The sequence below is a fragment of the Gossypium hirsutum genome, chromosome D11, assembly GCF_007990345.1.
Source record: "Gossypium hirsutum isolate 1008001.06 chromosome D11, Gossypium_hirsutum_v2.1, whole genome shotgun sequence".
NCBI lineage: Eukaryota > Viridiplantae > Streptophyta > Magnoliopsida > Malvales > Malvaceae > Gossypium > Gossypium hirsutum.
The window spans coordinates 54,946,326-54,965,868 of NC_053447.1; the positions used below are offsets into that span (position 1 = coordinate 54,946,326).

At 34.6% G+C, this 19,543-nt stretch overlaps 1 protein-coding gene and 2 long non-coding RNA genes across 5 annotated transcripts; 1 reads left to right on the top strand and 2 right to left on the bottom strand.

The window, feature by feature from the left end:
- Nucleotides 1–1,393: 1,393 nt before the first annotated feature.
- LOC121223203 (uncharacterized) lies at nucleotides 1,394–19,524 on the bottom strand. Its single transcript, XM_041104321.1, has 4 exons — nucleotides 19,503–19,524; nucleotides 18,439–18,620; nucleotides 2,478–2,528; nucleotides 1,394–1,733 (listed from the first exon to the last, which is right to left on the bottom strand). The coding sequence occupies exons 1-4, from the start codon at nucleotides 19,522–19,524 to the stop codon at nucleotides 1,572–1,574; spliced, it is 417 nt and encodes a 138-aa protein (XP_040960255.1). The 3' UTR covers nucleotides 1,394–1,571.
- Nucleotides 4,538–7,497, bottom strand: LOC107961895 (uncharacterized). Its single transcript, XR_001701479.2, has 2 exons — nucleotides 7,100–7,497; nucleotides 4,538–7,021 (listed from the first exon to the last, which is right to left on the bottom strand). It is a non-coding gene; the product is annotated as an uncharacterized lncRNA (long non-coding RNA).
- Nucleotides 8,019–14,586, top strand: LOC121223121 (uncharacterized). 3 transcript variants are annotated; one of them, XR_005920530.1, is made up of 5 exons: nucleotides 8,019–8,892; nucleotides 9,011–9,072; nucleotides 9,155–9,510; nucleotides 9,634–9,726; nucleotides 13,852–14,586. It is a non-coding gene; the product is annotated as an uncharacterized lncRNA (long non-coding RNA). The 3 variants fall into 3 exon arrangements; XR_005920531.1 differs by having other exon boundaries at nucleotides 8,019–8,445; nucleotides 8,654–8,892; nucleotides 9,634–14,586; XR_005920529.1 differs by having other exon boundaries at nucleotides 9,634–14,586.
- Nucleotides 19,525–19,543: the final 19 nt, after the last annotated feature.

Sequence of the window (19,543 nt, forward strand, 5' to 3'; positions counted from 1 at the left end):
TACACATAGTTTTATATTTCTTTCACAGATTTTAAAGAAAATAAATTAAAATGAAATATTTTCACTCCATCAACTGATTTTAAATTTTTTTTATGTTTTAACTTTTGAAGTTTTTTTTTCGAGTTTAAAAATTTTACTTGTAACCCATTAAATAATTTTTTAATATAAAAATATATAAATACACTTGATAATTTTTTAACTTCACTTATTAATTAAAAAAAATAACAATCACATGTATTTTTTGTTATCGGTTTTTTTACTTGTATATTTTTTAGAGCATATATTTTTCTTTATTGCTGATGTAATTCATGATGATGTAATTTTCGATCTTTTGAATTAATAATAAAATTTAGGAATTTTATTAAAAATTATTATCAGTGTATCAAATATTTATCCTAATAAAATTGAATGATAAATCAAAGGTAAAGTGATGGAATAAATCTTCCTGCATGGGTGTGAGGCTACGTGCATTTTGGTTGGTGAGTTATTGATTTAGTTATAAAACTAATTGTAACAAACAAGAATTCCCCTCGTTCAAAATCTTCAAATCTCCATAGCCAGAACAAAGTATGGTCATTGCTATGACTCCTTCATTCCTGACAATGGCGGTCAAGTATACGAGTATATTACCTAAGCACATGCGGTTTTTTTTTTTCAACCTCCATAAAACAACTTTTACATGCAAAACTTGACGAAGTAAGTGGCTAATTATCATCACGTGGGAGAAAAGTCAACGGTAATTTCCTTCATTAGGACCTAATCCCATTTCTTAATGAGGTAGACATAGTGTAGTTTGCTTCCCCTATGAAGACGGGCTGAAAATTAAATGTCAAAAGGAGCTAAATATAGCGTATTTTGTGGACTAGGGAAATGACTGCATTAATTTTTTACAAGAGAGGCTAAGTTTAAAACTATATATGTATTTTTGTCCGATTATTACGGTAGACATGAGAGAAGATTATAATAAAATAAGAATAGATTTGTGGCTATTAGTTATTCCTTAAAGACTTTTTGGCAATCAAACCTAGCACGGCAGAGTTCAAGAAAAATGACAAAGAATATATATATATATTTATATTTGTGGGGTGAAGACTTCCAGGGCTCCATCCACAGTAAAATGAGCCAACGGGTAGATGTGTTCAATTGAAAAGGTGCCAAAATTGAACAAACGGGATATGAATAAGACAAAAGAGATTTGAGAGATGGGGTCTTGGAGTATATGCTAAAGAATACCATGAATTTTGAAAAGTTAAGGTTTTATGATTATCCACAAACATATTTTTGTTTCGAGACACTGATATAATTTATCTTTCAAAGATGCGTTTGTTTTTGGGGTCATGAGCCTTGCGTTCAGTTTGTTATCATGCAAAAGTATAGGATTTCATGCTTTGAATCTTATGTCATGTATGATGAAAAACAAAAGCACCTGGGATTTCAAGCTTTCTTGTTCTCAAACTCCTTTACTTTCCATGTACTAGTTAACTTGTTCAGCTGAAATTCAAATGCTCACATGTCAAAATGTCAGTGCATCCAATAATATCATTCCTTGAGTAAGTAGCCAATGAGTTTCTTTAAAGTTTGCATTTTATCAGCTTGCAGATAGACATCAAAGAAAAAGTGGGAAACCTCAAGCCAGGCCAATGAAAGAAACCAAAGGTGTTATACTTTGGTTGATAATAAATATGGTCAAAAACATCTTTACTTAGTTGTGGGAACCTTGACTTTTGATTTACCTGTAGAGAGAAGAAAATGTTCAGACTAACTAATTGGTGGAAAAAATATGAACCAAAAAAACAAACACAAGAAAACTAATTGGTGGAAAATAAGATGAGGAATTCACATGGTCATCTCCTCCTTTTCAAAGTTAATCCTTAGCTTATCATAAGGCCAAGGGTATCTTTTAACTCCTACCCCAGTTGAACGTGCAATCAATCATTACATCAAGTTGTTAGGGGATATTTGACTGAGAAAGGGTTAATCATACAAACATACAAGTTAGACTAGTCAAACGCATGGATGGCATGCAAGAATACGCATCAGCTAGCTAGGTTCCATGTGTGAAAAAGTCATGAAAATGACACCCTGTAGTTTTCCACGTGTAGTTCACCTAATCTATATGCTTAGTAGTTATCTCATGTCAAATGGAAATACACCAGCTTTGCCCATCCGAGGCACCCAACTGAATAATGAGTTAGGCCTAACTTGGAACTAAATCTAAAGTCAAGAATTCACAGACCATTATCTACTCTCTCTCTCTCGGCCAAAAGTATCTCAGCAGAAGAGATGCTTTGAATTTCCAATGTGTTAAATGTTAAAAAATTCAAATCTAGAGTTTTCTGTGCACAATTTTTCTCTCTCATTTTTATCCATTTTCCTTGCACCATGGAAGGCTGCTTCATCATCACTCTTGTTCATATTCACTAATTGAATTTATTTTATATTGGAGCTGCGAAGACAAATAAAAAAAAAAAAGTTGCCTTGAAATGGAAGAATTTAGGGGAAACTTGTGAACTCTGCCGTTGTGAAACCTACAAAATGTCAAAGTAGTTTTGATGAGCATTTAATTTTTCAACCAAGCTCAACAGCAATACAAACTAAACGCTGGTATTATTAGATCAACTTGATCTCATCAATATATTGCTAATCTATAGACTGTCAGACCAGATTTTTGTGAACCTATCACTAGGAACTCGGGTGAGAGTATCAGATATGGATATGAGCCCAACATATGCATGTTTAATATTTTCCAATATTTTTCATGTGTTTGGAGGAACTTTTAAGGGTCATATCTCCATTTCAATATCCAAATGTGTGTTAGACATGAATACTTCAAAAAATAATAATAACAATAATAATAATAATAATAATAAAATAGTTGGGGTAACATAGCTAAGAAACTTTGCCCATAACAGAGATTGGATTCCTCAGCTTACACTAGAGCAAAGCATATATGACGTCTTAAACTGTATTAAGCTTGACTAATCAGATTCGGTAGTTCATGCCATGCTGGATGAAGACCTTTCAAACCAAGGATTTGCAAATGGCTAGGAGGTCAGTCGACAGTCGCTATTAACAGTATAAGAATGTTCATCGTCAACTGTCAAGAAATTACACACCTATAATATGCAAGTTGGTGAATCAAGAATTTGGTGAAGCAGTACACACGAGTGCAAACAGGAAGAGAATAAATTGCCAATCTGAAAGAGGCTGCGACACAGTTTGAGTAAAAAGGATCTTGTCAACGCTGTGAGAATATGCATACTAATGAATATTTAAATCCCTATATCCTAGCATAAACATAAGAACATATTATTTAATATAATTAAACAGAGAAATCTCAATTACTCCCCATTAAAACAACTAATTAAAAGTACGGATGCACATGAGCCAGAGGAGATTGGGTGCAATCATTATCATTTTTCCTTCAATGCAATGAGTAGTTAATGGAAAAAAGTAATCTGACTCATAGAAAGGCACATAGAAAAGCCAGGGAGACTAAGAATTCATGATGACAGACATAAAACTAGGTCAAAGCCAAATGAGGAAGAAAGGAATGAGAAGAGCTCAAATTAGTCTCCGGATAACAAGATGCAGAAGGAAAATTATGCAATACACCACCACCAATGGAGGTTTTCAACTCCACCAATGAGATTAAAGGGTTGCCCCATACTAATAAGAGATGTTGCAATATTCTAACTTGCCTCATAGAGTTAAAAAATCCCACCACTGGTTGTGTATAAAGTAATATTCTGATGCCAAATCACCACCAAGAATGATCACTGGCCAAATCTTTGAAACGATTAGCAGTCCAGTTTACCAATTAGCAAGAGATAAAGACATTTTATTTAAAAAAGAAACCAGGAACGCCAAGAAGTCAATCACGCCTATATTACTCGGATTTGGGTGTGAATCTCAGATATGGGTATGCATTCCACATGGGTGTGGTTAGTTTTTCTAAGTTTTTTCATGTATTTGAAGGATCCTCAGAGGTCATATCCCCATATCCGTGTGTCAGAAACGAATGACAGACACAGGTACTTCATGAAAAATGAAGAGTCCGAGCAATATAGAATCAGGCGATACAAAAATGTTGTTGTATCTTTTTAGTTGTTCATCATCGTAGTCCACAAATCTCCTTAAAGTATCTATTCCTACATCTTATTCCTAAAATATTGATGTTTCGGAGTTTTTAAAGGTATTCTTTAATATTCAGTAAAATTTTAGAAGCACGAGATCAGAATTGAGGTCCCAGATGAAAACAGAGTATTGTCACAAGATGGAAGTGTAAGTTAGTAAAAGATCACGTCCATTCATAAATTGGCATATAATTTCGTTTTACATATCATCTTGATTTTCAGGTACAACCAGTGGATTCACAAATGGTAGAATTGACATCTATATCTTATCTATCAAAGCTCTCTACTGATTGGTAAAGTAAGGTTACAATGTAAACAAACACAACAATATATCTGATTCTCAATAGGAGAGCTATAGCTAACATAGAATCACAGTTTCATGAATTTCAGTCAGTTGATGCTGAAACAAAACTAATTTTATGAATATTTCCACTCCCATAATGACTGTTTAGGTACACAGAACAGATCCTGGCCACATAGCATATAAGACAATAGGATCATCAAAAATCTAATAGCTCATCTCGAAAAAGGTTTCTTCATCTATATTCCCTTTTTACCTCAGATATCTCTGAAATTATATTAATTCAAAGATATCATAGAGATACTGAACTATGTACAGTAGGCATCTCATGGATCCTGCAGAGTTGCTACTATATACAATGTTTAGTACAAAGAATTTCACAAGTTGTAGAGATCTTTCACACTGATCATAGTTCCAAGTTAAAAAGCTGTGCAACCTTCCATCGTAGTTCTAATTTCCGCACCACCAATACTTTCAGAAACATTTTCTTTCAAGGCCAAACAAAATGACAAAAAGATATATAGGTCTAATTGCCTGTCTCATGCTATATCATCAAACATAAAATATGTAAATGCAACTCAAATTAGTGCCAAGAATGTCTTACAGAAAGTTGAACTACTAGGAGCAGTATGATCAGCAAGGCAGTGATAAGCTCACAATAAAGAGTGCAAACAATTGAAGCTTGGTACTCGTGGAGAAAATATTGCAAAGTAGAGCTAAGATATGTAGAGAACAGTATCTATTTCTTCTTTTGTCAGGAGCAATAGTTTTACTAGCCCTCTTTCTCTATGCCCATAAGACTAAGTTGCCAAATCTTGTACATTAGCTACACGAAAATAATCATTCAAACCAGGTCAGGTATGGTTTTCGATCCAGAAAAGTTGTGATGAGCAGCACAATTTCATGTCGACAGATAGATGCTATTCATGGGTACCCCTCAATTGATTTGATGCAAGTTTAGAGTTGGTTATTCATGATTCAGATAGCATGTTCTCAACCACAATATTAGATAGTATTATCAAATAGTATGATTGTTGGTGATATCATGCAGACCTATTGCTGCCGAAATGAAAAGCCTCTTTCTCAGACAACTGTTTTGGCTTTGGTTGCTTGAGAAAATCTTTCTCTGATCAAATTACTTAGTTTCAACTCTGATCTGGTTGTCCAACTGATTATTGTGCAATTGATTGCTCTTAAAATCAACCATCTTTTGCCCTGCAAATTGCTTACCAGAAACTTAAGCATTAAGCCTCATCTATCTTTAGTTCAGGCAGTAACTGTTTTTACTTTTTCCTTCATCTCCACGAACCTGTATGCTTCATCCAGCTTTCCATTTAAAACTAGCCCACGAATCAAACACGATATATGAGCTACAACCATCACCGCCAACCCCCCCCCCTTTTCAGTCATTTCATTCCATTACCTGAAGACATTATCAAAGTGGCACCATTGACTATAATTTCTATCATCATGATATAGGTATCATTGGTTGGTTGACATCCCATCTGTTTCATCTTCTCAAAGAACTCAAACAATTCTTCCTTATTTCTTAGAATACAAAAGAAAGCACAATAAGTCAGAATTGTAGGTTAGAGGTCACCCTTCAACATCTTGTCAAAGACCTGCCTAGCATTGTCTATCTTTGGGGCTGTGCGTAGAGGCTCAATCAGTGAATTAAAAGTATCAACAGTTGGAAAAATACCCTTATCTTGCACAGATTTCAGGAGACTAATAGCTTCTTATACATGCCTGGCATATGCATGTGACTGGATTACCGCATTGTAAACCTTCCTATCTGGTTCAACCCCCATTCATTTCGTGTGGCTGAAGAGCTCAAGTACCTTGTTAAGATCACAAGCTTTTGAGTAGCAGGATAAGACACTTTTTTATGAATCAACATCATGTTAAAAACCTCTCTTGCTCATCTCCTTCCCAACCATCTCTGCCTCATCTGGACTACCAGTCAAATCATGGTATCTATTCAATACTTCGATATGATATTATAACTTAAGGTATCAAACGGGAAGGCATCCTTGTTACAAAACATCAGATGGTTAAACTCAAGAGAGTCGAGTGTCGCAAGAACAGGGCCTTCTCACCCTTCTCTCTCTCATTTCATCAACCAATGTTGATGCAGTATCAAGCTTCCTCAATTTCCCAATAATAGCAATCATTGAATGATGTTCACGCAATGACTGAGCATAATCCGGCTGTTTCCCAGCCAATAAAAATAATGTAAACAACACTTCCCAATCCTTTAGAACCCAAGAAAACACCTCCGCCACCAACTCAGAGAAACCTTACACCCCATTGCTGTTTCAACATCTACCTGTTCCAAGTATCACTTCCATAAGTTTCTTAACGTCCTGAACTGCACGTTTATTGCTTAAACTCAATCCATTTAAGCGATTGCCATCAAAATCATCAACCATCATCATTATGATTATCACTATTTCCATCAAATGTCTAAACCTTTGGTTTACTTGTGAAATCAATACTTGAAGTAGAAAAAGAAAGCTAACAGAAACGGGGAGCGAAACTTCAAAGGGTTGGTTACAACTATCGTTCTCTTTGTAGTTCCACCCTGTTTCAAAGATGGGAATTTGAGACTGAGTGGTTTCAAGCGGGTATTTGCCGAACTGAAACAGCATAAATCTTTTACCTTGTAAACCTGATTCCCCGCATTTCTAGATTGCATAGGAAGTGTTTGACGAAAAGACTGAACAAAAAGAAAACTGCCAAGTCTGTGAGTAAAAGATGAGAACAATATATTTGTACCGACTGTTTCAACAATTTAACTCCGAAAGTGAAATAAAATTCGGTTGCTTTGAATCAAACTGGTTTTCGTTTTTCTGAGCCCGCCACTTTCCTTTTAATCTGTGTTTTGCATCATATATTCTTAGATGAGGACTCACATCTCGACACCCGGGCCAAGGTATTTGTTCATGTTTACCCTAATAAATGTTAAAAGTCTTCTACAATTTTAAATATTTGGTTAAAATATGTTCTAGGTCCATATACTTTTTATACATTTGAAATTTAATCTCTCTACTTTTTATCTCAATGAATTTAGTCCATTTACTTTACAAATTTAAAAAATGCAAGTTCAAATTTAATGTTTTTTCATTAAATTCAAATTCATTACAAGGTCATTTTTTTATTACATGATATTTTTTTTATTTTACTATGTTGCACCAATAAAATTTAAATATACAAAAAAATACAAAGTTTGGAGCATTTTTTTTATACAACTCCTAAACTTATTAAGGGAATTCTTACGATGCAATTTTTAAATACTTAAAATAATGTAGTTTTTTTAGGAAGTAATAATGATAGTAAATAGTAATGTTTTATTGTTTAAAAAAGTCAAGTAATTAAAAATGTAATTACAGGTGATTAGCTAAAGATATAACTTTATATAAGAAAAATAAAGCATTAGAAGAATGTGACCGTCTCCAGATTGTTGAATTAGCCCTACTCTAATAATTGGCCTTGGTTCGAAATATGAAGGATCTATGTGAGCGCAGTTGAGATGTTCAAATAGCAGAGATTTGTAGGTATTTGAAACTCCGCTACTAGGAACTAGGCATCTTTTTTTTTTTTTTTTGAAAAATTCAACTGAGATAAAAAAGAAAAAAAGCCAAATAGGCTTAAAAGTCCAGTTTTAACGAACCTAAAACAAATCCTAAGAAATAGACAAATCAGGCCCTCAATGTAATGGCCCATAAATCAAAAGAAACCTAATAAGGTTGGCCTTAAGAAAATAAAAACAAACTAACGGTAAAGTAAAAGAAAGCTTCTAGAAATCTCAGTTGAACAGGAAACAGCTGGCCTCCATTATCTTTTCATTTCCCATCACCGACACAGCCATTAATATTAGTAGATTTCCCCAAATCTTTTAACCTTCTGCTTCTCCTTTCAACAGTCGTCTCTTTTCTCTCAATTTTGATATCTTGGACGCTCCCTCTCCACTGCTCGATGGACGATATTCGGAACCGCCCCAACCAGGTAATGTCCTTCTCCCTTCTTTAAGGCTTCTGTTGCAACCAAATGAGCATACGTATTTTCTGTTCTGGGAATATGACAAAAGCCGATACTGTTAAAAATTATTTTTATTTCTTGGATATCTTTTATGATAGCTCCGATGGTCGATCTGTCTTGTTCTGAGCTTTGACACTTTTTGATAATCATTTTTGAATCTCCTATTATTTGTAAGTCTTTGAGCCCCATAGACCTTCCTAACTCTAAGGCTTGTAACCCTGCATGTGCCTCTGCCGCGAATGGAGTTGCTATGTTGGTATGGATTACTGATTTTGAAGCCAAAATCTCCCCTCCCTCACCTCGAACAATCAAACCTGAAGCAGATCTTGCATGTTGCTGATCGAAAGCTGCATCAAAGAAGACTGACACACTCGTTCTTCTTTCTTCAGTTCTCGGACCACCATTTCCTGCCAAGTTAAGTTTCCTCTCCTCGATTCCTTTTAACTCTGAGATAAAATCTGAGATTTTAAAAGAGATGTCTCTACTTGTTGTTTGTCTGTTTTCATATATAAATCTGTTCCTGCTTGTCCAGATTACCAAAGCCCATAACAGAAAAGTCGGCACTGTTCATTTGACCCTAGACTAAAAACCCATGTAAGCCAGTTCCATAAACTATCCTGAGTATTATTGAGTAGCCAAGATAACTGTAAAAGTCTCCAAACTTCTATTGTTGTAGGACATCTACGAAAGATATGATTACAATCATCCTCTTCTTGGTTGCATCGAGGACACTGGGCATCAGCAACTATACGTTTAATCTTCAGATTAGCAAAAGTAGGAATGTAATTCCAAGAGATTCCCCATATTGTAATTTTGACTTTCGAGGGGATTTGTAAATTCCATAGCTTTTTGTAAAAGGCTTTAGTTTCGGTTTGTAAATTAATAGGATTTTGAGTACCCTCCTGTAATAGTTTGTAGGTGCTTCTAACCGAAAATTTGCCAAATGATTCTCCTATCCAGACTTGTAAGTCTTCATTTGCTGACATTGCCAAAAGAATCTGCAAAATCTTTTTAGTAACTTCCTTATTGAAGGTATTAATAACTATATCATCTTTCCACTTTCTTCTATCTGCATCAATCAAGTCCGATACTAATGAAATATTGCCATCTCTCTGTTGATTTTGCAATCTGTCTTCTTCACTGCCCGAAATCCAGAGGTCCTTCCAAACAGAAATACGATCCCCCTTACCAACCCTCTAGCAAAGTCCTCCTTCCAAAATACCTTTTGCCGACCAGATACTCTTCCAGGTAAGCGAAGGTAAATTCCCTAATTGAGCAGTTAGAAAACATGCATTCAGATAATATTTAGCTTTCAATACTCGAGCTAGCAAAGAATCTGGAAAATTAATAAGACACCAGCCCTGTTTAGCTAATAATGCAATATTAAATTTATCGAGTTTTCTAAAGCCAAGACCACCTGCTTCTTTCAAGACACACATCCTTCCACGCACACCAATGAATCCCCTTTTTCCCCGATTTTTCCCCCACCATAATTTAGCTATTATACCTTCCAACTCGTTACATAAAGACTTAGGAAGTAAGAAACACGCCATAGAATAAGTTGGAATAGACTGTAGTACTGCTTTAATGAAAACCTCTTTTCCACCTTGAGAAAGCTACTTGACACTCCAATTATCAATTCTTTGTTTTAATCTGTCCTTGAGACTTTGAAAAGCTGCCGCCTTGCCTCTATCCACTAAATTTTGAAGTCCTAAATACCTTTCTGGATTATTTGAACTGCGAACACCAAGCATCCGAGCAATTACCCTTTTTCTTTCCTCCTGCGTATTTGTACTAAAAAAGATTGTGGATTTATTGTAATTAACACATTGGCCCAAACTTAGCTCGTATTCCTTTAAAATACTCTTCAAGACAGTAGCACCTCTCTCTGTGGCTTCTCCAAACAGAATGCAATCATCTGCAAATAACAAATGTGAAATCTGCGAACCATTTCACTAGCCTTTACTCCTCAAATTAAATTTCCTTCTGTTGCTTGCCTTAGAAGACTAGAAAGTCCCTCTCCACAAAAAAAATAAAAATGGGCTCAACGGATCTCCTTGTCTAAGGCCTCTAGACGGGAAAAATCTTTTTCCAATGACACCATTAAGAACCACTGAATATGATACTGTTGAAACACATTTCATCAACATTTCAACCCACTTGGAATCAAACCCTAATTTCTTCATTATTTTTCAATAAATCCCTATTCAACTATATCATATGCTTTACTCATGTCTAGTTTTACTGTCATAAGCCCTTTTTCCCTAATCTTTTATTCTTCAAAGTGTAAAGAATTTCATAAGCTAATAAAATATTATCATTAATTAGTCTCCCAGGAACAAAAGCACATTGAGCTAAGTCAATACATCTATTAATCACAAGACGGAGACGATTTGCAATAACTTTAGCCAACAATTTATAAAGCACATTACATAAATTGATTGGCCTAAAATTGGTAATGTTCAAAGGATTAGGGATTTTAGGAATTAACACTATAGTCGTTTTGTTTATTGAACTGACATCCATACCTCCATTCAGTGATTAAGACAAAACGATGTGACTTCATTGCCAATAATTGACCAGCATTTTTGATAGAATAATACCGGAAATCCATCCTCCCCTGGTGCTTTTGTTGGGCCTAATTCTGCAAGTGCCTCAGAGATTTATTCTTTTGTGTACCTTGCCTTCAGTTTCGAATTGTCCTCATTTTAAGGCATTACTTAATTCCTGCCAAAATTCTGTCATAATTTCCCCTCCTCCCAGCCGAAAATAGCTTTTGGAAATACAATCTGGTGATATCCTCCATTTCTAAAATATCTTCTGTTTCCTTACCATCATCTGATTGCATTCTATTAATAAAATTTTTCTAGCGTTTCTGAGTTGCCTGTTTATAAAAAAATGTTGTATTTTTATCCCCTAATTTCAGCCAATTAACCCGCACTCTTTGTTCCCAATAACGCTCATCTTTTTCAATCTCAAAATTAAGTTGAATTTTAGTGTCAATGAGCTCTATCAAGTTTTCATCATTTTTTTTCATTCTCCTCTAGTCCAATATTGAAATTAACGCCATCTTCTTTCCCTTTTTACTTTTTTGTAGCTTATCAGCCCATTTCTGAAGTCCCATCTTCAAACTATCCATCTTACTCATCAAATCACCTATGGCAGTCTCCCAAATACCTTTAACTTCTGAAATAAAACTCTCCTCCAAAGCCCACCATGCCTTAAATTTAAAACTTCTAATAATTCTTTTCTCCTCTTGTTTGGTAGTAATGAGCAACGGACAATGATCTGAAAAAGAATGAGACATATGTCTAACTTGAAATTTCAGGAATAAAGTTATCCAATCTTCCGTAGCCACTCCCCTATCCAACCGCTCTTGGATATTCGTTTCTGGTAGATTTCCTCTTTCCTAAGTGAACCATCTTCCAGAGAAACCCAAATCCCTTAGATCACAATTCTCTAAAACCGTTCTAAATGCTTCCATTCTCCCCTCCTCTCGAAGTAAACCTCCCATTTTTTCAAAGCTATACAAAATTTCGATAAAATCACCACACACCATCCAAGGCAATTCCCCTCCATTACGCAAATGTCTCAACAAATTCCATGATTCTTCTTTATTTGAATAAAGAGAGCCATAAAAACCAGTCAATATCCAACTTTTTTCCTCATATGCATCCTCAATTTGCACATCAATATGACTTTTTGAATAGCTTTGAAGCCTAATATTGATATCTCTACGCCAAGCCAAACTTAATCCACCTCGAGATCCTGTCGCGTCCACATCAATTCCATTAAGAAAACCACATCTTCTTCGAATTCGTTCCATTCTCCTTCTATCAATTTTTGTCTCCATAAAGAAGACTATATGTGGATTATATAACCTCAGCCAGTGCCGAAGTCTATGAACCGTCCGTGGGCTCCCCAAACCCTGGACGTTCCAGCTTAAAATTTTTATTGTGACCGGTCGGCTTGCCTCTTGGCAGCCACCGATAAAACAATATTAACATTTCCCACTTTTCGGTTCCTTTACGCCAAATTGCTATTCTCTTCCTTTGCAAGACCGTCTTCACTCTCCCCCTTGCTCTCTTCTTCCCTTCCTCCACGGTTAACACCCTATCTTGTATATCATGATCCATCAAAGTATAAGAAAAATCATCCTTTTTGAAGATTGATGATTGTCCTTCCAGATTAAATCCTAATATTGGATCTATATTTCTGTTTTGTCCCAAACTCCTTGAATCCCTCGTTTTAGGACCTAATACTTGAATCGCCTCTTTATTCCAGCCCCAATCTTCTTCCTCCTCTCGCAACCAAACGTTATTCATCGCTAGAGTTTTTCGAGATTGAGCTCTTAAAGATAAATCCCATCCCATCTCCGTCACTTCCACTCCTAACGACATCTTCGCTTCACAAAAAGAATCATTATGTCCTAATCGCCCACAATAAAAGCAAAAGAGAGATAATCATTCGTATCTAAATCTGACATATGAGCAATTGCCAAAAAATAATTTATGTTTCCTTTTCAGAGGATATCTTACATCAACTTGAACTCTGATTCTCATAAAATTTTGATTTTCTTTCCCCAGATTTGACTCATCTTACTCTAGATAAGTACCTATAAAATTTCTCAATTGAATTGCCAGCCTTTCTGAATAAAACCCTGCAGGGATATTATGAATCTGTACCCAAAAGGATGTATAGATCAAAGGAACAATTAATGGATCCTCCGTCAATTGCAACTTATGTAAAAGTAGTAGATGATTATTAAAAGTCCACGGGGACCCCTTTAACACCCTCTCCATATCCATTATATGAAAAAAAATGAAATAAATACCTTTTCCCTCCTAGATCTCGAATTTGTACCCCCAAACTGGATGTCATAGATTTGCCATTGTACTTTAAAAAGCAGTTAAAAAGCAGTTAAAAAAAGTGAATAATGCTAGCAGTTAAAAAGCATCCCACTAATTTAAAATTCCCTACCTCTGTTTTTGTTTCTGTTTTTGGCTCGAATTGAAACTGTAAAATTTCTTCTTCCTCTTTATTGATCGTCAACCCAGCAAATTCTGTCTCCATAGTTGTAGACATATGCGATCCAGAAACCAAATCTCAAAACGAAAGAATTTACTGTCGCCGCTTAACCCAATAGACTCAAACAATAAAACCTAAAACCTACCAGAGAAGGCAGACGGAAACGTGTCAGAGAGGGCAGACTTTTTGATTGATGGAACTAGGCATCTTTTATGTTGACTTATAAAGTATAATCTTCTTTAATCCAAATATAATAATATGGACAAAACTAAACTTACAAAAAAACAAAATACAGCATATCATTACAAATGGCATCTAATATCTTTAAATTCCTTATTTTCAAAGTCGAAGAGAATTCAACCATGGATCTCCCCCAGCCATTGTTACACTTTAAAGATCTCAATATCCTAAAGATGCTAAAATAGCTCCGAAGAACGTTGAGATTTGGAGAATGATCCTAATCAGACGCGATGGGGTGAGATCCAGAGGCTCCAGCAACCAAACCAAATAGGACAAGAAAAGAAACGGACAAAAAAGAAACAGAAATAGGGAAGGAAAAACCAATGGCTATCAAAATAGTGTTGCCTCTATGCACCACCCTAGACCGCTACAAAGTCCATTCGTTGCAGAAACTTTCAGTGCCTCTACTCAACATTGACCCTTCTCAAAAACATGTCCAACAATGAAGGGTGGAAGAGGCGAGCCACAAGGTTCAGTCAAGCTCCTTATGAGTGGGAATGTCGCATGATCTCACTAGGCTTCCAAACACTCTCACCATCGAAGTCACCTTAAGAGATCACTTCCATATTGTTCCTTAAAGAAGGAAGGTTATTATGCTGGTGAGAAAGGAAGGAAAAAAGGAAGGAAAATACTGAAGAGACAAGAAGGGTAAAAAGGAAGAGGGAGGGGTAGCCAATCATCGACAGTGAAAAGGTCGCTACCACAAGAGCCTGATTTGGAAGATTTGAAGAGAAAAAAAAAACAAAAAAATATTGGATTTATGTCCTCAGTGTAGTATTTTTTTTCTATGTATACTTATATTTTTTGAACAAATTAGTTTAATGAAATATCCATTAATTATATTAATATCTTTTTTATATTGTCCTCAATGATTTTTGTACGCAAAGCAAAATAAAAGCAACTATTGGCTCACGATTATCTAACGTTTAATTATTACTAAGCAGTATTATGTTGTTGAATTATAATACACAGGAAGACAACTTGTATTAGTAGATAATCTAAATATTTCCTTAGTCTAATCGGAAACGAGCAAACCAATTGAAAGATTAATATGTCATCTATCGAGTCCGATTGGTGAGATATATTTTCTTGGGTATTAGAGCATATACTTTCAAAAGATAATATATAAATATGATTGACTAGACTGATAGTACATCGGATAAGACCCAAGTAAAATAAATCCTAGATTCATTTATGGATTCATTCCCTTGTGTCATTCATAATGTGACATACCTTAGTCATGAGTGGATGATGGACTATGTATGTGTTACTCGTATACTTTGATTTAAATGAACGTCTAAGTTTAATTAAATTAGGAATCAAAAGCTAGTACATTAGGTATATGACTTCTGCAGCATATAGCATCATTCCAAAACGGTAGAATTCATAACCTAGCTAAAGCGTAAATGATATTCTCTCATTAGCATTACATGATAGATGAAAATTAAATATAATCATGGGTCATTTGCCTTTGTGATAAATGATTTGATTACTATTTGATAATAGTTGACTTTTCATGAAGGAATATGTAATTGTTACCATGAGAGAATATAGGATCATATTAGGAGAACGAATTTATCCAAAAAAGATTAAGGATATCCTATTAAGGTAAAACACTTATGACAATATCATTGGATGAGCGTTTATTAAGTACCTTTCGTAATAGTATATAATAAGAGAGAGCTCAGTCATGATACTTTAGTGGAATGACTTTGTGACTAAATAAGTTTATAATTAATAGGCAAAAAGTCAAAACTTAATTATAATTTATTTGAGCTTTAATTTATATATGTCTAGTCGATCCCTCCGCTAGCTCGAAATAACCAAAAGCGAATTGCATGTAGAGCCAATGAATGAAAATGAATAAAAATGATAAAGTAACAAAAATAGATCACACAAATCCAATGGAAATAAATAAAAACAATAAAGTAACAAAAAATAGATCACACAAATCACTATCCACAGTGGACGCGTTTTCTCACTAATTACAAAAATGATTAAAGAATTAATTAAGGTTCTTCGAATTATTATTTAATTAATTTTAATTAAATAATTGAAGTTCGAAGATGAAATTAAATTAATTAGTCGTAATGACTTTAATGGAATTAGAATTTGGTTGAGAAAATTATTTAATTGAGAAATTAATTTAGTTAATTAAATTAATTGATTGCATAATATTTATTTTGCGAAATAGAAAATAAGTATTGGGTTGGATTAAATTATAAAATGTCGAGTTAAAAGCCTAGGAAGCACATATAATTGAACCCCCATAAGAGGCCTAAGTTAACCCACATGAAGTGTAACACCCCTAACCTGTATCCATCGCCGGAACAAGATTACGGAAGATTATCAGATTTTACAGATCAATAAAAAGATATTTCATATAATACCACATTCATGTCAGAAACCAATCGAAATCAAACATATTGCCCATTATACGAGCCCTTGGGGCCCAAAATACGTGTTAGAAACAAGTCGGGACTAAATCGGGTACTTAAAGAATATTTCAAAAAATATTAAACTTTTTCAAAGCTGCAAGGGATACACGGCCGTGTGGCCAGGCTGTGTAACTCACACAGTCGAGAGACACGTCCATGTCTCAGGCCGTGTGGGCATTCGAAATAAGGACACATGGTCGTGTCTATCCCGTGTCCATACTAGTGTAACTCTCTGACTTGGGTTATACAGCCAAGTCACACGCCCATGTGGTAGGTCGTGTGAGCATACTACTTGCATTTTTAAAAGATACAGGGGACACACGACCATGTCACCTTGCCGTGTGTCACACACGACTGAGACACACGCTCGTGTCTCTACCCGTGTGGACGAAAATAGACCATTTTCTACGCCACATTTCTCACCCAAATTGATACCAACCTAGACTCAACAATTTACACATCAACAAGACATTCAACACAAGCTAAAATCAAGTCTTAAACATGTATTTTTATCACATACAACCAATATACCCATAGGTACCTCTAATGACAATTTGAAAATATGTCCACTAATATCCAAACTTACCTATTTAATTTACCTAACCAGTTACCAAAGTTCTCTATATTTCAAATACATACATATATCACTTATATTAACACCACAATTATACCTTAATCTCATACTAATATGTAAGTTGATTATATAAACAAAATATTTTTCATAATATTTTCATAAGTAGGGGTTTTCATTCGGTTAACCGACCCAAAATTGCTATAACCGAATTAACCGACCTTCCAAAATTTTTAACCGTTAACCGAACCGAATTTTTAAAAAAAAAATTAACCGAACCGAAATTTTATCGATTAATAAGGCCGATTAACCGAATTAACCAAAATTTATGTGTTTTTTATTTTTGGTTAAAAATTACCCGAATTAACCGAATTACCCGAAAATTACCCGAATTACCCGAATTGAATCACATAAAAATTACCGAATTAAATTTTTATATATGAAATATTATTATATGAATAATTATAATTTACTACTTAATAACAAAACTAATACAATTTTTTTTTTTACTTTTTTCAGTGGAAACACGTTAAAAATTTTGAAAAGAAAAAAATTTAAGTTCGCAATTATATATATATATATTATAGGAAAACTATGAATAGATAAAATGCTTCGTCCCTGCTCCCTAATTAGTAGAAATGGGGGCATTTGATGATAGCTTCAAGGAAAGATAATTACTAAAATACTTAATAAATCATTTACTAGTTGAACTCCACAGTTTTTTAAATTGCTATTTATATTTAATAAAAATTATGTATTTTGATATTTAAAGATAAAATTACTAATTTTTTATTGTCTTGTTTAAATTTTAAGATTAATTTCATAAAAGATAATTGTTACTGCTTTAGGTTTGATTTTTATGATTTTATGAATAAAATAATTTAGTGTTAGTATTTTTCGCCAAAATTTACTAACTAGGTCTAGGTATATTAATTAGATTGCCCTCATGACATTACATATTATTGAAAAAAACCCTTTTGATATTGTGATTGAATTAGAATTTTTAACTTTAAAGTACAAGACTAAATCTCGAATTATGGATAATTACAGGGACTAAAAGCACATATAAACCTTTTTTATTGGGTTCGAAATTGTATTAGAAACCTTTGTCTCTCTCAATGATAAAAGAAAAAAAAAAGAGAAAGGGTTCAAGCTTTTCCAGTTTAGCTTGAATTAACCAAAACTCCCAAATCTTGGAAATTGGGAAAAGATGGCAGCACCAACGCTGGAGATGGAGCCAGTTGAGCCACAATCATTGAAGAAGCTAAGCCTTAAATCCCTAAAGCGCACTTTCCATCTCTTTAGCCCTATCCGTGGCCAATTTGCTGCTCCTAACCCCGAAAGGTATTTGCAAATCTTCATTTATTTACTCAAATTCCGTTAAACCCTGCTTGAAAACTAAAGTTTTTTCCTTTTTTTGGTTGAGTGTAGCAAAAAAATTCGCATGAGCCACAAGGTTAGTTCGATTTGGTTTGGTTTCCTAATCCTATCTATGGTAAGTTATAAGCTTTACAATTAATGCTCTATTAGTTTACTGAGGAAGATTAGGCAAGTTTATCAGTGAGATGTCTTAAGATTTGACATAGCCATTCAAGAACTAGTCAACCAGAGATTCAATAAAGACCCATTCTGCCATTCAAGAAATTGGAAAAAAAACGAAAGAGAAATTAGAAGAAAGCAAACCTGGCCCTGGGTCTGGGTATTGGTGTGGTGGTCCGACTCCGGCGGAAGAGAAATGGACAGCAAAAGCCAAAAAGGTGTGAAAATGGTGGGTTTTCCAGTTTCCCGATTGGCCGATTCGACTGAGATTGAGAATATTAGGGATTTAGGGCTAGGGGTGTTAAGTGAAAATGTGAAAGTCGGCACTTTCAGCCAATAACCAATTAACCATAAACATAAATTGGGCTTGGGTATTTAGGGCTAGAGGTTATTTGCTGCTGCTGAGAATAGAAAAAAATTCGGTGCTGAGCCTGAGAATAAATTGGGCCGGTTTAATTTGACCTGGTTGAGGCCCTACCCTGCAAAATTCAGTTTACTTGAATTTTTTCGGTTAATCGACCGGTTTCGAACTGAATTAACCGTTAACCGAAAAAACCAAAAAAAATTAACCGACCCCCGACCGAAAAAATTTGGTTCACCGACCGATTAACCGAACTCGGTCAGTTAACCAAAAAAATTCGATTTTAACCGAATTATGCACAACCCTATCCATAAGCTAAATTTTGACCAAAATCAAACAAAAGCCTATACATGCCATATAAACCGTATTTAATGTTTCAAAAACTATCGAAATAAGCTGGATAGTGTGACTTGAGTGCTGATCCGATCGTCCAACCTTCCAAAAATCTACAAAGACATTAAACAACACATACGGGTTAAACAAAAAGCTTAGTAAGTTCGACAGGTTAAACGAAATCTTACCGAACCTATTATAACAATTTTCTGTCATTCATAACTTCTATTAATAAATACATCGGTATTTAAATCAATATAAAAATGAATATTATGTCTTTCAAATTCATTTAATAAATCACCTTATCGAAAATTTTTCATACAAAGAATAACTTACGGATAAGATTGCATCGTCAACAGAAGCTTAGAAGAGCTAGTCCTCCCGAATACGCCAACAGAAGCTCAAAAGCTGAACAGAAGCTCGTAAGAGCTGATCCACCCAGTCACGCCAAACAGAAAGTAAAAAACGAGAGTTTGCAAAAAATGCTGAACATCGGTTTACTTGGGTAAAATACTGATATCTCCCTCCAATACCATCATACACCAAAACACGAAT

Excerpts from the sequence above, each read along its gene's own strand:
- LOC121223203 (XM_041104321.1), bottom strand. The coding sequence starts at position 19,524 with ATGGTATTGGAGGGAGATATCA. Across the intron at positions 2,529-18,438 it reads ATACCCAGACCCAGGGCCAG|GTTTCACAACGGCAGAGTTC; the intron begins GTTTGCTTTCTT and ends GACATTTTGTAG. Across the intron at positions 1,734-2,477 it reads CTAAATTCTTCCATTTCAAG|GTAAATCAAAAGTCAAGGTT; the intron begins GCAACTTTTTTT and ends TTCTCTCTACAG.